General features: G+C 37.7%; 3 protein-coding genes across 3 annotated transcripts; all 3 read right to left on the bottom strand.

Moving 5' to 3' along the window:
* Positions 1 to 4192: 4192 nt before the first annotated feature.
* On the bottom strand, positions 4193 to 5821 carry LOC114480540 (gastrula zinc finger protein XlCGF26.1-like). The gene is made up of 2 exons (XM_028474777.1): positions 4777 to 5821; positions 4193 to 4608 (listed from the first exon to the last, which is right to left on the bottom strand). Exons 1-2 carry the CDS (start codon positions 5709 to 5711, stop codon positions 4344 to 4346), a joined length of 1200 nt encoding a protein of 399 aa, XP_028330578.1. The 5' UTR covers positions 5712 to 5821; the 3' UTR covers positions 4193 to 4343.
* Positions 5822 to 9517: 3696 nt separating this feature from the next.
* LOC114480532 (zinc finger protein interacting with ribonucleoprotein K-like) lies at positions 9518 to 11942 on the bottom strand. The gene has a single exon (XM_028474765.1). It carries the CDS (start codon positions 11741 to 11743, stop codon positions 9728 to 9730), a length of 2016 nt encoding a protein of 671 aa, XP_028330566.1. The 5' UTR covers positions 11744 to 11942; the 3' UTR covers positions 9518 to 9727.
* Positions 11943 to 14440: 2498 nt separating this feature from the next.
* Positions 14441 to 20291, bottom strand: LOC114459096 (zinc finger protein 761-like). Its single transcript, XM_028441463.1, has 3 exons — positions 19877 to 20291; positions 18629 to 18916; positions 14441 to 15491 (listed from the first exon to the last, which is right to left on the bottom strand). The coding sequence occupies exons 1-3, from the start codon at positions 20289 to 20291 to the stop codon at positions 14572 to 14574; spliced, it is 1623 nt and encodes a 540-aa protein (XP_028297264.1). The 3' UTR covers positions 14441 to 14571.
* Between the last annotated feature and the right edge of the window lie 1802 nt (positions 20292 to 22093).

Raw genomic sequence — 22093 nt, 5'->3', positions numbered from 1 at the left:
GTAATGATGATTTTACTGATGATTTTAATTGATTTTACTGATGATTTTAATTGATTTTACTGATGATTTTAATTGATTTTACTGATGATTTTAAATGTTCTTATTGATTTTAAACAATTGAATGTTTTATCATGTAAAGCACATTGAGTTGCCTTGAGTATGAAATGCGCTATATAAATAAATTTGCCTTGCCTTGCCTTGCCTTATCTTGCCTACCCTGATGGCACGTCACTGCTGACTATGCGTCATACCATCTTCACTAGTACTTAGATCTTCACCTGCACTCTCTGGTTCATTCCCAATACAGGCTTGCCTACCCACTACCACCATTATTGCCTTCTTCCTCTTTTTAGTCATCATTTTTTGAGCCGATCCTTGAATCGTGACACCAGCCAGTGTCGACAGATCCTTGCTTTGCACTTCTACCGAGTTTTCTCGGATATTATTGTAGGATTTTACCATAAGATACAAAATTTGCTCATGCAGACCAGCACTCTTCTTCTTCTTCTTCTTTCTTGATTATTGGCGTGTTACAACCAACTTGAATAGGTGAATATCCCCACCTACTGTATGAGAGGGTAAATCATGGTGCCATTTACTTTAATTTAAAAAAAAAAGGGGGGAAAAACAATAAACTTCTCATATTCTTTTTCACAGTCTTGTTACTTTTAAGAAGTATAACATAGTTTTAAGGCATTCTGTCATTTTCCCCTCTTCCAAATATCCCTTCTAGTCTCCATGGGTGCTGGAAGTAATATATTCAGTTTTTAAATTTTTTCTTTACCTTTCATACTTACTATTCATACTTCATGATAACATGTTCAACATTTTTACTGACCTTGTAAACATCACATTTATCTGTCTGACTTTTATCCATTGATGGTTGATTTCAGTCCTGTGTCCTAATTTTAATATTGAATTCATATCCTCATCTCTTCTACATTTGCCTTTGAAAACTGTCACAAAGACAGAGTTCTGAATGTTGTGGTACTGTCCCCCCTTTAGAATCTGTGTCCCACCATTTCTCTTATCAATGACTTATTTTCACCTTTTTCAAATGGGACTTGTAAAATATTACTGTTTTTTTCTTTTCTATTCCAATGCTCGTCTAGCTGTTGTGTCTGATTTTTCATTACCCTCAACTCCTGCATGGGCTGGTACCATCAACTCCCACTCTCTGTACCCTCATCATTATCTTTAGTATCTTAAGTTTTGTGTTTTATAACATGGAAGATATTCTGAAGTTTCTAGAAGAAATTGTCTTCCCAGTGTCATAGTGTTTGTAGCCCATTGAAGTTGTTTACTATTTTTATTTTAATTTATTTTTTTATTCAGTTTATTTCCGACATGGTTACATTCACTTTTTTTTTTTTTTCTTTTTTTACATTTTTTGTACATGCCAAAAAGGGAGACGAGAGAAGCAGTTTGCTTATCTGGGTCCCGTCCCCTGTTTTACCATCGCAAATTTACATGGGTTTACATGTCTCTCTGGTCAAACATTCTTGAGTTGTTGAACAGTCTTTTCTTGTGTATTCTCATCTGTAGTCAGTGTTGTCTTGTTTTTATTCCTCTTCCTCTCTATCGTTGTTCATGTTGGCCTTGTTCCCTGCCAGACGTTGTTAGCATTCCTCCAGTTCAAGAATAGTTCCTCTTTCGAAGTTGTTTGGATGTTTTTTTTTTTCCCTTTTCATCCATAATGTCACCACTCAGGAATGTCTCTTTTGGACACACAAGTTTGCAGCTTGTTTTGTCTCTACATGAAGGTTAATTCAGCTGTTAGTTCTATTGGCAGTGTTGTATTTTCCACTGTTAGATTTAACTTGTATAAACACATTATTATATCTTAGTTCATAAGCAAGGTAGTAATTTCATTGTATTATATCTTAGTTCATAAGCAAGGTAGTAATTTCATTGTATTATATCTTAGTTCATAAACAAGGTAGTAATTTCATTGTATTATATCTTAGTTCATAAGCAAGGTAGTAATTTCATTGTATTATATCTTAGTTCATAAGCAAGGTAGTAATTTCATTGTATTATATCTTAGTTCATAAGCAAGGTAGTAATTTCATTGTACAGGAAAACGTGTTTCTAACTGCACATATGACAATAAACACTTTGAATTTAAATTTAATGTAATCCTTAATCACCCCACCACCTAGCAATTAAAATGAATAAATGACAGACCTTTTTTACTCTTGGTTTCCACATTTAATTCAGTCTCCGTAAAATAATCACAGTGAGTTTTGTTTCCAGTGTTTATATAGATCTGGGTCCATATCCATGATTACCATCGGTAATGTTGTTGTTTAGGTGGATCCTTCGTATTTTCCCAAGTCTTCCATCGTTTTGACGAGGATTGGTTTTCCGTCTTCTTCTCCCATTGGTGTGATGTAAATCCTGCAGTTCCTTGTCCAAGTCTTCACAATTTTTCCTCCTTTTTTTATTTGGCGTGCCTTCCATGCAATGCTTGCATTTTGTTTCGTCAGGTTTTCATTGATGTACACCTTCGTTCCCTTGAGTTTATTTCCTTGCTTCAGTAGTTGTCCTTTGAATTTCATATTCGTGAAGGTTATTTTTACAGCTCTGTTATCATTTTTCTTTGGCAGGAGATGGCAGTAGTTGATGTTGTCAGGGTTCAGGACAATGTCCTTCGACTCCAGGTAGTCAATGACCTGTTGTTCAATCGATTTTGATTCTTCGTCACTCGCGTAGCTCCTGGGTTTTATCTTTAGGCCTGTGATGATGACATCTTTCTCTCTTTCCTTTTGTTCCAGCTGTTCAACCCTGGCGTTCAACAATTTTGTCTCTTCAGCATTTCTTTCATTCTTTTCTTTCAGTACCTTTGCTTCGCTTCGTAGGTTTTCCTTCCAACGACTTTATCTTGGCAGATAGGTTTCGTAAGACCCTCGCATATCATCTCCTTGACCTCTTCCAAACCCGAATTGGGTTCTGAAGGGCCTCCCTGCGGTTTTTTCACCATTTTCCTTCAGTCTTGGGCCCAATTTTTCAGGCTGTTCAGCTGTAGCCAGCCGTAGCCAGCTGTAGCCAAGGTCGTGTTATCGGAGCGAATGAAAACACGTCTGCTCTCTCCAAAGACCAGAGACTTACTATGAAGTGTGATTAGTGTTAATCTTATGTAGATTAATTTGTCTAGTCTTTTTTAAAACATTGCCATGTCAACTTTCATCTATGTCTTATTTACTGATTTACTTATAGTTTCAAAAATTCTGGTTTGATACTTGTTAGGAACAGAATGTCATCAACAATCAATGTAACATTTACTGTTAGTGCTCTCCAAGGTAAGTTTTAGTGGTTCAAAAGCCAATTATAAATGTATTTGTATCTGGCCCAAAATAGGTTAATTCCACTATACCTATGTACAACTATAACAGAATGGTCTATGATTTAGACCATTGTAATGTCAAAACTAACCACTTGATGACAGTAGTAGTAACACTAACACAGAAATGTCATAATCTGATCCGAGGACCACGTTGTAAACATTCAGGTCTGCGTTTAGAATAATGACCAATCAATTAATGAAGGACAGAATAAATGTTTGTGTTTTTTGAAGTAATTTTTATAGTTTCCTGTAGTTTTGTGTTTAGACTAATTTTGTCTATTTTTGTTGCCATTGAATTTGTTTTTGGAGTCGATGGTGTTTTCATTATTGGTTCGTTTTTTTTTTTTTTTGCTAGTCATTTTATATATTAATATGCCATTTTGTGTGTGTGTTTATGTTGCTTAATGTGTTTTGAGTAATTTGTGTATTTTTGTGGTGGTTTCATGTGCTTTTGGAATTTTTTGTTTTGGAATTTTTTCCGTCATTACTTTATATATATAAAGTATTCAGATTTTTACACACGTAGACAACGAGAGCCATGTTGAGTTTTCTCGCTGCTTTCCAATAGATCCCAACATTTCTACTATAACTTTGTGCAATTTAATCAAAATAAAATAATTACAGAAGTGTAAATTATTTAATAAACAGGAAACTTTTTTTAATGTAGCACAGATGAGGCTTTAATATTCAAAGGTAAAACTATTTACACAAAAACATTAAATTACACAAAATAAATCAACTGTAAAAACTAAATGCCCAACTAAAAATTCTGTGAAAATTCCGTTGTCAATTTACTTTAAAAAAAAAAAAAAAAAACTGACTTACAAAACTCGAACTACACTTCAATCTTCAACTAAATCTACGTCACTAAATAAACAACTAAAAACAATGAACTAATAAGAAAATATTTACTACACACATCACATTTAAAGTCTTTTCTTGTGTGGACTCTGTTGTGGACCTTTAGTTCAGACTTTTGTTTAAAACAATTCCTTTGTCAAACATCACCTTTGAATGGTTTCTCTTCTTTGTGAATTCTCACATGTGACTGCAGGTAATCCTTACGAGCAAAACATTTACTACAAACATCACATCTGAACAGTTTTTCTCCTGTGTGGATTTTCATGTGTCTCATACAGGTGAGTTTAAAGTTGAAACATTTACTACAAACATCACATTTAAATGTTTTTTCTCCTGTGTGGATTTTCATGTGTGACTGCAAGTAATCCTTACGGGAAAAACATTTCTTACAAACATCACATTTGAATGGTTTTTCCCCAGTGTGGGTTCTCCTGTGTGACTGCAGGACAGCTTTAAAAATAAAACATTTTCTACAAAGATCACATTTAAATGGTTTTTCTCCTGTGTGGATTCTCATGTGTACCTTAAGACAGACCTTACGGTTAAAACATTTACTACATACATCACATTGGAATGGTTTCTCTCCTGTGTGGACTATCATGTGTTGCTTAAGGTGAGACCTTTGAAGAAAACATTTACTACAAAATTCACATTTAAATGGTTGTTCTCCTGTGTGGATTCTCATGTGTGACTGCAGGTGATACTTACGGGTAAAACATTTCTTACAAACATCACATTTAAATGGTTGTTCTCCTGTGTGGATTCTCATGTGTGACTGCAGGCAATACTTACGGGTAAAACATTTCTTACAAACATCACATTCAAATGGTTGTTCTCCTGTGTGGATTCTCATGTGTGACTGCAGGTGATACTTACGGGTAAAACATTTCTTACAAACATCACATTTAAATGGTTGTTCTCCTGTGTGGATTCTCATGTGTAACTGCAGGTAATACTTACGGGTAAAACATTTCTTACAAACATCACATTCAAATGGTTGTTCTCCTGTGTGGATTCTCATGTGTAACTGCAGGTAATACTTTCGGGTAAAACATTTACTACAAACATCACATTTAAATGGTTTCTCTCCAGTGTGGATTCTCTGTTTTGAAGATGCACTGAGTGATGCTTTCTCACCACCCACACATTCAGATGTCATTTTTACCTGAATCTTATTTTTTGAAGAAATCTGTTGAAATGAACTAATCTGCGTTTTGGAAGATTTATTTCCTATTTCAGCATTTTTACTTGAGTCAGACATCTTTCTCTTTTTCCTGGTGGAGTCAAAGTCAGCTTCAGTTTCAGACACTGACAGAGGTTTCTGCCAACAGCCTTTATCATCATCATCATCTTCATCATCATCATCATCATCATCACTACTATCTTCAGCCTGAGGCGAGTCTGTTTCTGTTCCATCAGGACCTTGTGGTACTAAACTGCTTGGATCTGGGTTCTGAGCTGCTTCTGGTCCTTTGCTGTTAATTCCCACACTTTGTATTTTCATTAATTCATCTAAAGTGCAGGTTGAAGGTTCCTCCTTTATGTTGATTTCTGTTAGTTGTCTCCAGTGTAGCTGGGAGGCCTGAGACTTCTCCTCTTCATCTTCACATTTAACAGGACAAGCAGCACTGTTTGTCTCCTGCTGCACATAAAGCTGCTTTTCCTCCTGACCTTCACTGAGCATCTCTGGTTCCTCCTTTATGTGGAGACGCTCTGGGAGCAGCTGCTCCACATTCTTCCTCTCACTGAAAACACAATCAGTGATTGACGGCTGCTGGAGCTGTAATCTGTGCAGATGAACATTGGGCGTGAAGGCAGCCAGCACAAGTTTTTCTGTTTGATCTGTATTTGGAACAGATTGGGAACCTAATTGTCTACTGGTGTTATGATGGAGACTCTTGTCAGGAAGGATAATTTCCAGTTCAATATCCACTGGAACTTCTTGCACTCCATGTTCAGTCTTTTCTTGCTCTGTTGCTCTGCATATTTCTATTGCTCTGTGTAACGTTAGACCTCTTTCCTGTATCAGTCTCTTTTTTAGGTGAGAGTCTGTGATGCTTAACACAAGTTTATCTCTCAGCATGTCATGCTCACTTATTCCAAACTCACAGTCTTTGCTTCTCTGTCTCAGCTCTGTTATGAGTCTGTTTACTGATGTCCCTGCTGTCATCTGATGGGACCAATATTGATATCTTTCAAAAACAACATTTTTCTGTGAACTGCAGTGATCTTTAAAGGCTTGAAAAACATCCTCCATTGTCAGTTCATCTCCCTCAGCTCTAACAGTCAGTGTGTTGTACACTTCCAGTGCATCCTCGCCGATGGTGTGGAGTAAAATGTCAATCTTTACTTGTTCATCTTTCTCCCCTGAGGCCGCTATATACCGCCGAAAGCTTTGTTCCCAGCTGTGCCAGTTATCAGCAGGGTTACCGGTGAGAGACAGTGGTGACGGTGCTTTGAACTGCTCCATGGTGCTAGCTCCTCTGCTAGCTCGGTTAGCACTCTGCTCCAGCCTCTCCGTGTCTCTGTAACTCCGTCTTCTGACACCGTGTTGTGCTCTCTCACCTTCCACTGGAGCTTTAAGGCTCTATTATAGTGTGGCCTGACTCCGTCTGTAGGCTGGATATGAATAACATTCTATATTAGACTCAGAGACACATGTTGTTATTTTCCGCTGTTTCTTCTTCTACTGCTCTAATTCAGCAGTTCTTCTTCTTCTTTCTTGATTATTGGCGTGTTACAACCAACTTGAATAGGTGAATATCACCACCTACTGTATTAGAGAGGGTAAATCGTGGTGCCATGTACTTCAATTTAACAAAAAATAAATAAATAAATAAACTTCTCATATTCTTTTTCACAGTCTTGTTACTTTTAAGGAGTATAAAATAGTTTTAAGGCATTCTGTCATTTTCCCCTCTTCCAAATATCCCTTTTAGTCTCCATGGGTGCTGGAAGTAATATATTCAGTTTTTTAATTCTTTCTTTACCTTTCATACTTACTATTCATACTTCATGATAACATGTTCAACATTTTTACTGACCTTGTAAACATCACATATATCTGTCTGACTTTTACCCATTGAGGGTTGATTTCAGTCCTGTGTCCTAATTTTAATATTGAATTCATATCCTCATCTCTTCTACATTTGCCTTTGAAAACTGTCACAAAGACAGAGTTCTGAATGTTGTGGTACTGTCCCCCCTTTAGAATCTGTGTCCCACACTTTCTGCCATCAACTTCTCACCGTTTCTCTTATCAATGACTTATTTTCACCTTTTTCAAATGAATATTACTGTTTTTTCCTTTTCTATTCCAACGCTCGTTTCGCTGTTGAGTCTGATTTTTCATTTCCCTCAACTCCTGCATGGGCTGGTACCATCAACTCCCACTCTCTGTACCCTCATCATTATCTTTAGTATCTTAAGTTTTGTGTTTTATAACATGGAAGATATTCTGAAGTTTCCAGAAGAAATTGTCAATTTGGGAAGAAACTTTGAGCCAACTATTGTGAGAGCAAAATAAATGACAAATAACACTCAGATGTCTTTGTGAGGGCTGACCACGCCCACACACTGGAGAGCTGTCACTCATTCAGCTCCAGGGTGTAACTTCCAGGCTCCACCCCTATGGCCTGAACCGTGGCAGGACATGAGGGAGATCTGGGATGTCAATTTAAGTTGATATTATTTACAGTTTATACATAATTTGCTAATATTATTTGTCAATGTATTTTACTTGCCAAATCTTATTTGCTTATTTAGATTTAGGTAATTTACTTACCGATTTATGTATCTAATTATGTCTGTAATGTGTCAGTCTAGTCACCCCCTTCATGTTTGGTCTGATCACCCAGCTTAAATGTTCCCTGTGTGTCATTTGGGAGGTCTGTTGGGTTGTGTCATGTTCAGTTTGTTCCTTCTGTTAACATTTGGTTACTTTGGCCTCATTTATTTGGTTATTTTTGACTATTTTTTGGCTAAATAAAAGCCGTCAACGTGAATTGCTTTGGTGTGTTTCCTACTTTGACCCTCGGTCCCTGACAGTCTTCCTTTAGTGTCATAGTGTTTAAAGCCCATTGAAGTTGTTTACTATGAAGTGTTAATCTTATGTAGATTAATTTGTGTCTAGTCTTGTTTTTTAAAACATTGCCATGTCAACTTTCATCTATGTCTTATTTACTGATTTACTTATAATTTCAAAAATTCTGGTTTGATACTTGTTAGGAACAGAATGTCATCAACAATCAATGTAACATTTACTGTTAGTGCTCTCCAAGGTAAGTTTTAGTGGTTCAAAAGCCAATTATAAATGTATTTGTATCTGGCCTTTAATAGGTTAATTCCACTATACCTATGTACAACTATAACAGAATGGTCTATGATTTAGACCATTGTAATGTCAAAACTAACCACTTGAGGGCAGTAGTAGTAACACTAACACAGAAATGTCATAATCTGATCCGAGGACCACGTTAAAAACATTCAGGTCTGCGTTTAGAATAATGACCAATCGATTAATAAAGGACAGAACAAATGTTTGTGTGTTTTTTAAAGTAATTTTGTGTTTAGACTTATTTTGTCTACTTTTGTTGCCATTGTATGTGTTTTTGGAGTCGATGGTGTTTTCGTTGTTGGTTTGTATTTTTTTGTTAGTCATTTCATATATTAATATGCCATTTTATGTGTGTTTATGTTGCTTCATGTGTTTTGAATAATTTGTGGTCGTTTCATGTGCTTTTGGAAATTTTTGTTTTGTAAATTTTTCCATCATTACTTTATATATATATATATATATATAAAGATATTCAGATTTTTACACACGTAGACCACTAGACCCATGTAGTTTTCTCGCTGCTTTCCAATAGATCCCAACATTTCTACTATAATTTTGTGCAATTTAATCAACATAAAATAATTACAGAAGTGTAAATTCTTTAATAAACAGCAAACATTTTTAATGTAGCACAGATGAGGCTTTAATATTCAAAGGTAAAACTATTTACACAAAAACATTAAAAAAATTACACAAAATAAATCAATTGTAAATACTAAATGCCTAACTAAAAATTTTGTTATGTTAACTTACTTAAAAAAACTGACTTACAAAACTCGAACTACACTTCAATCTTCAACTATACCTAAATCTACGTCACTAAATAAACAACTACAAACAATGAACTAATAAAAAAATATTTACTACACACATCACATTTGAAAGTCTTTTCTTATGTGTGGACTCTGTTGTGGACCTTTAGTTCAGACTTTTGTTTAAAACAATTCCTTTGTCAAACATCACCTTTGAATGGTTTCTCTTCTCTGTGAATTCTCACATGTGACTGCAGGGAATTCTTACGAGCAAAACATTTACTACAAACATCACATTTAAATGGTTTTTCTCCTGTGTGGATTTTCATGTGTAACTGCAGGGCAGCTTTAAAAATAAAACATTTTCTACAAATATCACATTTAAATGGTTTTTCTCCTGTGTGGATTTTCATGTGTAACTGCAGGGCAGCTTTAAAAAAAAAAACATTGACTACAAACATCACATCTGAACAGTTTTTCTCCTGTGTGGATTTTCATGTGTGACGGCAGGTAATCCTTACGGGAAAAACATTTCTTACAAACATCACATTGAAACGGTTTCTCTCCTGTGTGGACTATCATGTGTTGCTTGAGGTGAGCCTTTTGAAGAAAACATTTACTACATACATCACATTGGAATGTTTTTTCTCCTGTGTGGATTTTCATGTGTAACTGCAGGTAATCCTTACGGGAAAAACATTTCTTACAAACATCACATTTGAACGGTTTTTCCCCAGTGTGGGTTCTCATGTGTGAATGCAGGTCAGCTTTAAAAATAAAACATTTTCTACAAATATGACATTTAAATGGTTTCTCTCCTGTGTGGATTCTCATGTGTACCTTAAGACCGATTTTACGAGTAAAACATTTACTACATACATCACATTGGAATGGTTTCTCTCCTGTGTGGACTATCATGTGTTGCTTGACGTGAGCCTTTTGAAGAAAACATTTACTACATACATCACATTGGAATGGTTTCTCTCCTGTGTGGATTCTCATGTGTGAATGCAGGTAAACCTTACGTGTAAAACATTTACTGCAAACATCACATTTAAATGGTTTTTCTCCAGTGTGGATTCTCTGTTTTGAAGATGCATTGAGTGGTGCTTTCTCACCACCCACACATTCAGATGTCATTTTTACCTGAATCTTCTTTTTTGAAGAAATCTGTTGAAATGAACTAATCTGTGTTTTGGAAGCTTTATTTCCTATTTCAGCATTTTTACTTGAGTCAGACATCTTTCTCTTTTTCCTGGTGGAGTCAAAGTCAGCTTCAGTTTCAGACACTGACAGAGGGTTCTGCCAACAGTCTTTATCATCATCATCATCATCATCATCATCATCATCATCACTACTATCTTCAGCCTGAGGCGAGTCTGTTTCTGTTCCATCAGGACCTTGTGGTACTAAACTGCTTGGATCTGGGTTCTGAGCTGCTTCTGGTCCTTTGCTGTTAATTCCCACACTTTGTATTTTCATTAATTCATCTAAAGTGCAGGTTGAAGGTTCCTCCTTAATGTTGATTTCTGTTAGTTGTCTCCAGTGTAGCTGGGAGGCCTGAGACTTCTCCTCTTCACCTTCACATTTAACAGGACAAGCAGCACTGTTTGTCTCCTGCTGCACATAAAGCTGCTTTTCCTCCTGACCTTCACTGAGCATCTCTGGTTCCTCCTTTATGTGGAGACGCTCTGGGAGCAGCTGCTCCACATTCTTCCTCTCACTGAAAACACAATCAGTGACTGACGGCTGCTGGAGCTGTAATCTGTGCAGATGAACGTTGGGCGTGAAGGCAGCCAGCACAAGTTTTTCTGTTTGATCTGTATTTGGAACAGATTGGGAACCTAATTGTCTACTGGTGTTATGATGGAGACTCTTGTCAGGAAGGATCATTTCCAGTTCACCATCCACTGGAACTTCTAGCACTCCATGTTCAGTCTTTTCTTGCTCTGTTGCTCTGCATATTTCTATTGCTCTGTGTAACGTTAGACCTCTTTCCTGTATCAGTCTCTTTTTTAGGTGAGAGTCTGTGATGCTTAACACAAGTTTATCTCTCAGCATGTCATGCTCACTTATTCCAAACTCACAGTCTTTGCTTCTCTGTCTCAGCTCTGTTATGAGTCTGTTTACTGATGTCCCTGCTGTCATCTGATGGGACCAATATTGATATCTTTCAAAAACAACATTTTTCTGTGAACTGCAGTGATCTTTAAAGGCTTGAAAAACATCCTCCATTGTCAGTTCATCTCCCTCAGCTCTAACAGTCAGTGTGTTGTACACTTCCAGTGCATCCTCGCCGATGGTGTGGAGTAAAATGTCAATCTTTACCTGTTCATCTTTCTCCCCTGATGCCGCTATATACCGCCGAAAGCTTTGTTCCCAGCTGTGCCAGTTATCAGCAGGGTTACCGGTGAGAGACAGTGGTGACGGTGCTTTGAACTGCTCCATGGTGCTAGCTCCTCTGCTAGCTCGGTTAGCACTCTGCTCCAGCCTCTCCGTGTCTCTGTAACTCCGTCTTCTGACACCGTGTTGTGCTCTCTCACCTTCCACTGGAGCTTTAAGGCTCTATTATAGTGTGGCCTGACTCCGTCTGTAGGCTGGATATTAATAACATTCTATATTAGACTCAGAGACACATGTTGTTACTCTCCGCTGTTTCTTCTTCTACTGCTTTAATTCTTCTTCTTCTTCTTCTTCTTTCTTGATTATTGGCGTGTTACAACCAACTTGAATAGGTGAATATCACCACCTACTGTATTAGAGAGGGTAAATCATGGTGCCATGTACTTCAATTTAACAAAAAAAATAAATAAATAAACTTCTCATATTCTTTTTCACAGTCTTGTTACTTTTAAGGAGTATAAAATAGTTTTAAGGCATTCTGTCATTTTCCACTCTTCCAAATATCCCTTTTAGTCTCCATGGGTGCTGGAAGTAATATATTCAGTTTTTTAATTCTTTCTTTACCTTTCATACTTACTATTCATACTTCATGATAACATGTTCAACATTTTTACTGACCTTGTAAACATCACATATATCTGTCTGACTTTTACCCATTGAGGGTTGATTTCAGTCCTGTGTCCTAATTTTAATATTGAATTCATATCCTCATCTCTTTTACATTTGCCTTTGAAAACTTTCACAAAGACAGAGTTCTGAATGTTGTGGTACTGTCCCCCCTTTAGAATCTGTGTCCCACACTTTCTGCCATCAACTTCTCACCGTTTCTCTTATCAATGACTTATTTTCACCTTTTTCAAATGAATATTACTGTTTTTTCCTTTTCTATTCCAATGCTCGATTAGCTGTTGTGTCTGATTTTTCATTTCCCTCAACTCCTGCATGGGCTGGTACCATCAACTCCCACTCTCTGTACCCTCATCATTATCTTTAGTATCTTAAGTTTTGTGTTTTATAACATGCAAGATATTCTGAAGTTTCCAGAAGAAATTGTCAATTTGGGAAGAAACTTTGAGCCAAATATTGTGAGAGCAAAATAAATGACAAATAACACTCAGATGTCTTTGTGAGGGCTGACCACGCCCACACACTGGAGAGCTGTCACTCATTCAGCTCCAGGGTGTAACTTCCAGGCTCCACCCCTATGGCCTGAACCATGGCAGGACATGAGGGGAGATCTGGGATGTCAATTTAAGTTGATATTATTTACAGTTTATACATAATTTGCTAATATTATTTGTCAATGTATTTTACTTAGTAAATCTTATTTGCTCATTTAGATTTAGGTCATTTACTTACCGATTTATGTATCTAATTATGTCTGTAATGTGTCAGTCTAGTCACCCCCTTCATGTTTGGTCTGATCACCCAGCTTAAATGTTCCCTGTGTGTCATTTGGGAGGTCTGTTGGGTTGTGTCATGTTCAGTTTGTTCCTTCTGTTAACATTTGGTTACTTTGGCCTCATTTATTTGGTCATTTTTGACTATTTTTTGGCTAAATAAAAGCCGTCAACGTGAATTGCTTTGGTGTGTTTCCTACTTTGACCCTCAGTCCCTGACAGTCTTCCTTTAGTGTCATAGTGTTTAAAGCCCATTGAAGTTGTTTACTATGAAGTGTTAATCTTATGTAGATTAATTTGTGTCAAGTCTTGTTTTTTAAAACATTGCCATGTCAACTTTCATCTATGTCTTATTTACTGATTTACTTATAATTTCTAAAATTCTGGTTTGATACTTGATAGGAACAGAATGTCATCAACAACCAATGTAACATTTACTGTTAGTGCTCTCCAAGGTAAGTTTTAGTGGTTCAAAAGCCAATTATAAATGTATTTGTATCTGGCCTTTAACAGGTTAATTCCACTATACCTATGTACAACTATAACAGAATGGTCTATGATTTAGACCATTGTAATGTCAAAACTAACCACTTGATGGCAGTAGTAGTAACACTAACACAGAAATGTCATAATCTGATCCGAGGACCACGTTATAAACATTAAGGTCTGCGTTTAGAATAATGACCAATCAATTAATAAAGGACAGAACAAATGTTTGTGTGTTTTTTAAAGTAATTTTGTGTTTAGACTTATTTTGTCTACTTTTGTTGCCATTGTATGTGTTTTTGGAGTCGATGGTGTTTTCGTTGTTGGTTTGTATTTTTTTGTGAGTCATTTCATATATTAATATGCCATTTTATGTGTGTGTTTATGTTGCTTCATGTGTTTTGAATAATTTGTGTATTTTTGTGGTCGTTTCATGTGCTTTTGTAAATTTTTGTTTTGTAAATTTTTCCATCATTACTTTATATATATATATATATATGAAGATATTCAGATTTTTACACACGTAGACCACTAGACCCATGTTTTTTTCTCGCTGCTTTCCAATAGATCCCAACATTTCTACTATAATTTTGTGCAATTTAATCAACATAAAATAATTACAGAAGTGTAAATTCTTTAATAAACAGCAAACATTTTTAATGTAGCACAGATGAGGCTTTAATATTCAAAGGTAAAACTATTTACACAAAAACATTAAAAAAATTACACAAAATAAATCAACTGTAAATACTAAATGCCTAACTAAAAATTTTGTTATGTTAACTTACTTAAAAAAACTGACTTACAAAACTGAAACTACACTTCAATCTTCAACTATACCTAATTCTACGTCACTAAATAAACAACTACAAACAATGAACTAATAAAAAAATATTTACTACACACATCACATTTGAAAGTCTTTTCTTATGTGTGGACTCTGTTGTGGACCTTTAGTTCAGACTTTTATTTAAAACAATTCCTTTGTCAAACATCACCTTTGAATGGTTTCTCTTCTCTGTGAATTCTCACATGTGACTGCAGGGAATTCTTACGAGCAAAACATTTACTACAAACATCACATCTGAACGGTTTTTCTCCTGTGTGGATTTTCATGTGTCTCATACAAGTGAGTTTACTGTTGAAATATTTACTACAAACATCACATTTAAATGTTTTTTCTCCTGTGTGGATTTTCATGTGTAACTGCAGGTAATCCTTACGGGAAAAACATTTCTTACAAACATCACATTTGAACGGTTTTTCCCCAGTGTGGGTTCTCCTGTGTGACTGCAGGTCAGCTTTAAAAATAAAACATTTTCTACAAATATCACATTTAAATGGTTTCTCTCCTGTGTGGATTCTCATGTGTACCTTAAGACCTATTTTACGAGTAAAACATTTACTACATACATCACATTGGAATGGTTTCTCTCCTGTGTGGACTATCATGTGTTGCTTGAGGTGAGACTTTTGAAGAAAACATTTACTACATATATCACATTGGAATGGTTTCTCTCCTGTGTGGATTCTCATGTGTTTTCGCAGGTAAACCTTACGTGTAAAACATTTACTGCAAACATCACATTTAAATGGTTTTTCTCCAGTGTGGATTCTCTGTTTTGAAGATGCATTGAGTGATGGTTTCTCACCACCCACACATTCAGATGTCATTTTTACCAGAATCTTCTTCTTTGAACAAATCTTTTTAAATGAATGAATCTGCATTTTGGAAGATTTATTTCCTATTTCAGCATTTTTACTTGAGTCAGACATTTTTCTCTTTTTCCTGGTGGAGTCAAAGTCAGCTTCAGTTTCAGACTCTGACAGAGGTTTCTGCCAACAGCCTTCATCATCATCATCATCATCATCATCACTACTATCTTCAGCCTGAGGAGAGTCTGTTTCTGTTCCATCAGGACCTTGTAGTACTAAACTGCTTGGTTCTGGGTTCTGAGCTGCTTCTGGTCCTTTGCTGTTAATTCCCACACTTTGTATTTTCATTAATTCATCTAAAGTGCAGGTTGAAGGTTCCTCCTTTATGTTGATTTCTGTTAGTTGTCTCCAGTGTAGCTGGGAGGCCTGAGACTTCTCCTCTTCACCTTCACATTTAACAGGACAAGCAGCACTGTTTGTCTCCTGCTGCACATAAAGCTGCTTTTCCTCCTGACCTTCACTGATCATCTCTGGTTCCTCCTTTATGTGTTGACGCTCTGGGAGCAGCTGCTCCACATTCTTCCTCTCACTGAAAACACAATCAGTGACTGACGGCTGCTGGAGCTGTAATCTGTGCAGATGAACGTTGGGCGTGAAGGCAGCCAGCACAAGTTTTTCTGTTTGATCTGTATTTGGAACAGATTGGGAACCTAATTGTCTACTGGTGTTATGATGGAGACTCTTGTCAGGAAGGATCATTTCCAGTTCACCATCCACTGGAACTTCTTGCACTCCATGTTCAGTCTTTTCTTGCTCTGTTGCTCTGCATATTTCTATTGCTCTGTGTAACGTTAGACCTCTTTCCTGTATCAGTCTCTTTTTTAGGTGAGAGTCTGTGATGCTTAACACAAGTTTATCTCTCAGCATGTCATGCTCACTTATTCCAAACTCACAGTCTTTGCTTCTCTGTCTCAGCTCTGTTATGAGTCTGTTTACTGATGTCCCTGCTGTCATCTGATGGGACCAATATTGATATCTTTCAAACACAACATTTTTCTGTGAACTGCAGTGATCTTTAAAGGCTTGAAAAACATCCTCCATTGTCAGTTCATCTCCCTCAGCTCTAACAGTCAGTGTGTTGTACACTTCCAGTGCATCCTCGCCGATGGTGTGGAGTAAAATGTCAATCTTTACCTGTTCATCTTTCTCCCTGAGGGCCGCTATATACCGCCGAAAGCTTTGTTCCCAGCTGTGCCAGTTATCAGCAGGGTTACCGGTGAGATACAGTGGTGACGGTGCTTTGAACTGCTCCATGGTGCTAGCTCCTCTGCTAGCTCGGTTAGCACTCTGCTCCAGCCTCTCCGTGTCTCTGTAACTCCGTCTTCTGACACCGTGTTGTGCTCTCTCACCTTCCACTGGAGCTTTAAGGCTCTATTATAGTGTGGCCTGACTCCGTCTGTAGGCTGGATATTAATAACATTCTATATTAGACTCAGAGACACATGTTGTTATTTTCCACTGTTTCTTCTTCTACTGCTCTAATTCAGCAGTTCTTCTTCTTCTTCTTTCTTGATTATTGGCGTGTTACAACCAACTTGAATAGGTGAATATCACCACCTACTGTATTAGAGAGGGTAAATCATGGTGCCATGTACTTCAATTTAACAAAAAAATAAATAAATAAACTTCTCATATTGTTTTTCACAGTCTTGTTACTTTTAAAGAGTATGAAATAGTTTTAAGGCATTCTGTCATTTTCCCCTCTTCCAAATATCCCTTTTAGTCTCCATGGGTGCTGGAAGTAATATATTCAGTTTTTAAATTCTTTCTTTACCTTTCATACTTACTATTCATACTTCATGTTGAGCGTTACAGCTTCACCAGCGCTGAACTCGGAGGAAATACATGACGAAGGCAATGTTCTTCTTTAGCCTCTTTGGCATATTTATTTGTCACACACTTGCACTGAACATTCTCAACATCCAAGGCGGAAAGAGAGGAAAAAAAAAAACTTTTTGGCGCGCTCACAAACCCCTGAACGTGATGACGTAGCATGCGTCTCTGACCAATGAAAAGCTGCGCCACATAGTGGTGAGAGTTAAAAACTTCTTCTCTCTTGGTAACATATAGACAACATGAGTACACAAATGAATATCTCTTAACACCCCCACTTGTACTCAGGTTGCATAAACTCTAATAGAAATAACACTTTAAACAACTTCCTGTGTGGCTCTGTCAGCCGTTGGCTGCTTTTCTCCCTCATAATAATAATTTTTCTCAGCCTCATCTGTCTGTGTTTGCTTTTCTACACCTGCCTTGCTCAAAAATTTAGCAAGCCTATGTTTCTTAACCTTCTCAGTGTTAGGATGATAAACCAAATAGGCGGGGCTGTTCTTATCATAACCAACAAAAAATCCTTGGTCACATTTTGAATCAAGCTTTCCCTTATCCTGTTTGTATGTGTAACATACAGATCCAAATCTTTGCATTTTTGACAAATCTGGCTTTTTGTCTGTTAGCATCTGAAAAGGGGTCTTCCCCGTTCGCTTATTAAAGCATCTGTTTCGTACTATGGCTGCTGTTTGGACAGCATAGTTCCATAGGCATTTAGGTAGCTGACTTTCGATCAACATACACCTGCCCATCTCAAAAAGCGTACGCCAGCCTCTCTCAGCCGTACCATTTTGGTGGGGCGAGTATGGGGCTGATGTTTCATGTTTAATGCCCTTTTTTCTTAACAGAGTCTGAAATCCTTCACATGTGAATTCTGTGCCATTATCAGATCTAATACATTTCACCTTTCCATATGGGGCAACATCTGCCAGAAATTTTTCTGTTGCCTGTAATGCATCACTTTTTGTCTTCAGAAAATATGCAAATACTGCATTAGAATAATCATCAGTGAATGACTGCACATATTTGTACCCATCAATTGACTCAGTAGCTACTGGGCCTGCTAAGTCTGTGTGTACCATCTGCAAGGGAGCCTTTGCTCTTGTATCAGGGTTTCTGTTTCGGCTTTGTACAAACTTTCCCTGAATGCACACCTCACATTCTTGTTCAGGCCTATCTGTTTTGCCCTTAATTTGCATGCCATTGACCACATTTTGCAACCTTAATACATCCTCATAATTACAGTGGCCTAATATCTCATGCCATGTTTGTAAATCATGACAGGTGCTACATTTATCATTATCCTCAGCTTCAGTTTGCAAATAATACAACTTACCATGCACATGTATGTTAAAGTTAGTACCGTCCTTATGAGTTAACATGTCCTGCCCTTGTTTAAAAGTGACTGTTGCTCCTAATGCGGTGGCTGACTTTACTGAGAAAATATCTTGGGGGTACGACGGAAGAAACAACGCGCCTCTCAGCGTTGCTCTACGTCGCTGTCCCGTATTGTCGATCAGGAAGACCTCTGCAGTCCCTCTCCGTTGCGCGACCCCTTTGCAGAGGGTGCCATCTGCTAACTCCACGCAGTGCGTCTCTGGCTTGAAGGTGTCATCGAAGCTCTTAAATTTTGCTACATCATTGATGATGTGCGATGTGGCTCCAGTGTCGACCATCAGGCCCTTCGCCTTGGTGATGCGCGCTGGCTGAATTTTGACGTCTGTATCCTTGATCCTGAAGGCATAATCTGCCGCTGCAGCTCCCGATCCGCTGCCGCTCTCATCTGCGATTTTCCTCTGTTACGGCTGAATTTACGGTTGACCTTATTTGGAGACATGATTTATTGCTCTGGTTGAATGATGGAGTCCAGGAGAAGCATTGATGGTTTTATAAAAAAGTTTATTCTAAGGCTAAGTAAAAAAGGTACAAGATGGAACAAAGTGAAACAAAATTAGCGTCCGTCCAGGCGGACGTCCGAAGGAAGTGCCGCGCCCTCTAACAGTTTCAGCTTAAGGTTTTATACAGATAACAGCAGAGTTCCACTCTGGGGTAAGGAGGAGGAGAGAGTCAGATGCCCAATAGTGGAAATGTTGGAGGATGATGAAGATGTTATGAGAAGGTTCGGCTCCAGTCTTTATCTGTCTTGATAAGTGTATGTCTGCATGTGAGCAGAGATTCTGGCCTTGGCTCTGTGCACTGAGTACGCTCTGTACTGTTTAATCATGATTCAGCTGTTCAAAAGTGTAAAGAGTAATGGAGTCGTCATGTATTAAAACATGACAAATTGTACACATGAACATACTGTACATTTGACGATATGATGATGAATATAATAATTGACCATAACACCTCGCTCCATCCTGTTTGCCTTTGTATCTGCAGGTGCCATCACTGTGCGTGTTGCTCCTGCAATGACTGCACCAAGTCTTTCGTCTGCATGCTTTTGCTCGGTGCCCTTTTGTTCCACATTTAAAACATATAATGTCCACATTACTGTTGTCTCTGCTCTGTGTACTCGACTTAGCGTACTTTCGCCCGGTTCTCACTACGGTATTCATGACATTGTCACTGGATTCAGCCGCAGTTAGTTTATCCGTGTCTTCGAAACTGCGGAGCTCTGTTTTAAACTCAGGGAATGTTATATTGTCCTTACTGTGCGTGACATGTATTGCAAATGGTTTAAAACTCTCCGGTAGTCCTTTTAAAACCATAGCAACAAGTAGTCCATCGCTTAAAGTCTCACCCGCGTTGCGTAGCGCCGTGATGGCGGTCTCTGCCCTGATGATATAATCTGTAACCGTCTCGTCGCTGCGCTTCTGAAGCGATGTCAGGGTAGTGTACAGGTTGATAATGCGGGGTTTCCCCTTCCCAGCATAGTAGTCCCTCAATATCTTTAGTGCTTTTCTTCCATTATCGGGCGCATCTCTCATAATTAAAGAGAGGCTTTTGTCGTCTAAAAGTTGAATCAGCTCGGCGTATGCGTCAGCATTTTTCTTACCATCTGCTATTTCAGGTGCGCCGTTTGGTTCTCTCAGCACAGTGTCCTTTAGTCCTATTAAGTGCAAATGTCCAAGCACTTTAGTTTCCCAGAGCTCATACTTGCTCTCATCTCCGTCGAACACTAGTCGAGGTGATCTGCTTGTTCCTCGTTGATCCATGATGCTATCTAGCCGTTAGCACGCTATCTGTTGCGACTTTCTATCGGTGAAAATTCATGGAAACAAAACTCCTCTTCGAGTTGCTACTGGGCCCATAACCTGTTGAGCGTTACAGCTTCACCAGCGCTGAACTCGGAGGAAATACATGACGAAGGCAATGTTCTTCTTTAGCCTCTTTGGCATATTTATTTGTCACACACTTGCACTGAACATTCTCAACATCCAAGGCGGAAAGAGAGGAAAAAAAAAACTTTTTGGCGCGCTCACAAACCCCTGAACGTGATGACGTAGCATGCGTCTCTGACCAATGAAACGCTGCGCCACATAGTGGTGAGAGTTAAAAACTTCTTCTCTCTTGGTAAAATATAGACAACATGAGTACACAAATGAATATCTCTTAACACTTCATGATAACATGTTCAATATTTTTACTGACCTTGTAAACATCACATATATCTGTCTGACTTTTACCCATTGAGGGTTGATTTCAGTCCTGTGTCCTAATTTTAATATTGAATTCATATCCTCATCTCTTCTACATTTGCCTTTGAAAACTGTCACAAAGACAGAGTTCTGAATGTTGTGGTACTGTCCCCCCTTTAAAATCTGTGTCCCACACTTTCTGCCATCAACTTCTCACCGTTTCTCTTATCAATGACTTATTTTCACCTTTTTCAAATGAATATTACTGTTTTTTCCTTTTCTATTCCAATGCTCGTTTAGCTGTTGAGTCTGATTTTTCATTACCCTCAACTCCTGCATGGGCTGGTACCATCAACTCCCACTCTCTGTACCCTCATCATTATCATTAGTATCTTAAGTTTTGTGTTTTATAACATGGAAGATATTCTGAAGTTTCCAGAAGAAATTGTCAATTTGGGAAGAAACTTTGAGCCAAATATTGTGAGAGCAAAATAAATGACAAATAACACTCAGATGTCTTTGTGAGGGCTGACCACGCCCACACACTGGAGAGCTGTCACTCATTCAGCTCCAGGGTGTAACTTCCAGGCTCCACCCCTATGGCCTGAACCATGGCAGGACATGAGGGGAGAGCTGGGATGTCAATTTAAGTTGATATTATTTACAGTTTATACATAATTTGCTAATATTATTTGTCAATGTATTTTACTTGCCAAATCTTATTTGCTTATTTAGATTTAGGTAATTTACTTACCGATTTATGTATCTAATTATGTCTGTAATGTGTCAGTCTAGTCACCCCCTTCATGTTTGGTCTGATCACCCAGCTTAAATGTTCCCTGTGTGTTATTTGGGAGGTCTGTTGGGTTGTGTCATGTTCAGTTTGTTCCTTCTGTTAACATTTGGTTACTTTGGCCTCATTTATTTGGTTATTTTTGACTATTGTTTGGCTAAATAAAAGCCGTCAACGTGAATTGCTTTGGTGTGTTTCCTACTTTGACCCTCGGTCCCTGACAGTCTTCCTTTAGTGTCATAGTGTTTAAAGCCCATTGAAGTTGTTTACTATGAAGTGTTAATCTTATGTAGATTAATTTGTGTCTAGTCTTGTTTTTTAAAACATTGCCATGTCAACTTTCATCTATGTCTTATTTACTGATTTACTTATAATTTCTAAAATTCTGGTTTGATTCTTGTTAGGAACAGAATGTCATCAACAACCAATGTAACATTTACTGTTAGTGCTCTCCAAGGTAAGTTTTAGTGGTTCAAAAGCCAATTATAAATGTATTTGTATCTGGCCTTTAATAGGTTAATTCCACTATACCTATGTACAACTATAACAGAATGGTCTATGATTTAGACCATTGTAATGTCAAAAC

This window comes from Gouania willdenowi, chromosome 3, assembly GCF_900634775.1.
Source record: "Gouania willdenowi chromosome 3, fGouWil2.1, whole genome shotgun sequence".
Classification (NCBI taxonomy): domain Eukaryota; kingdom Metazoa; phylum Chordata; class Actinopteri; order Blenniiformes; family Gobiesocidae; genus Gouania; species Gouania willdenowi.
The sequence above is the reverse complement of the archived record's forward strand: the minus strand, read 5'-3'. Positions and strand labels throughout refer to the sequence as shown.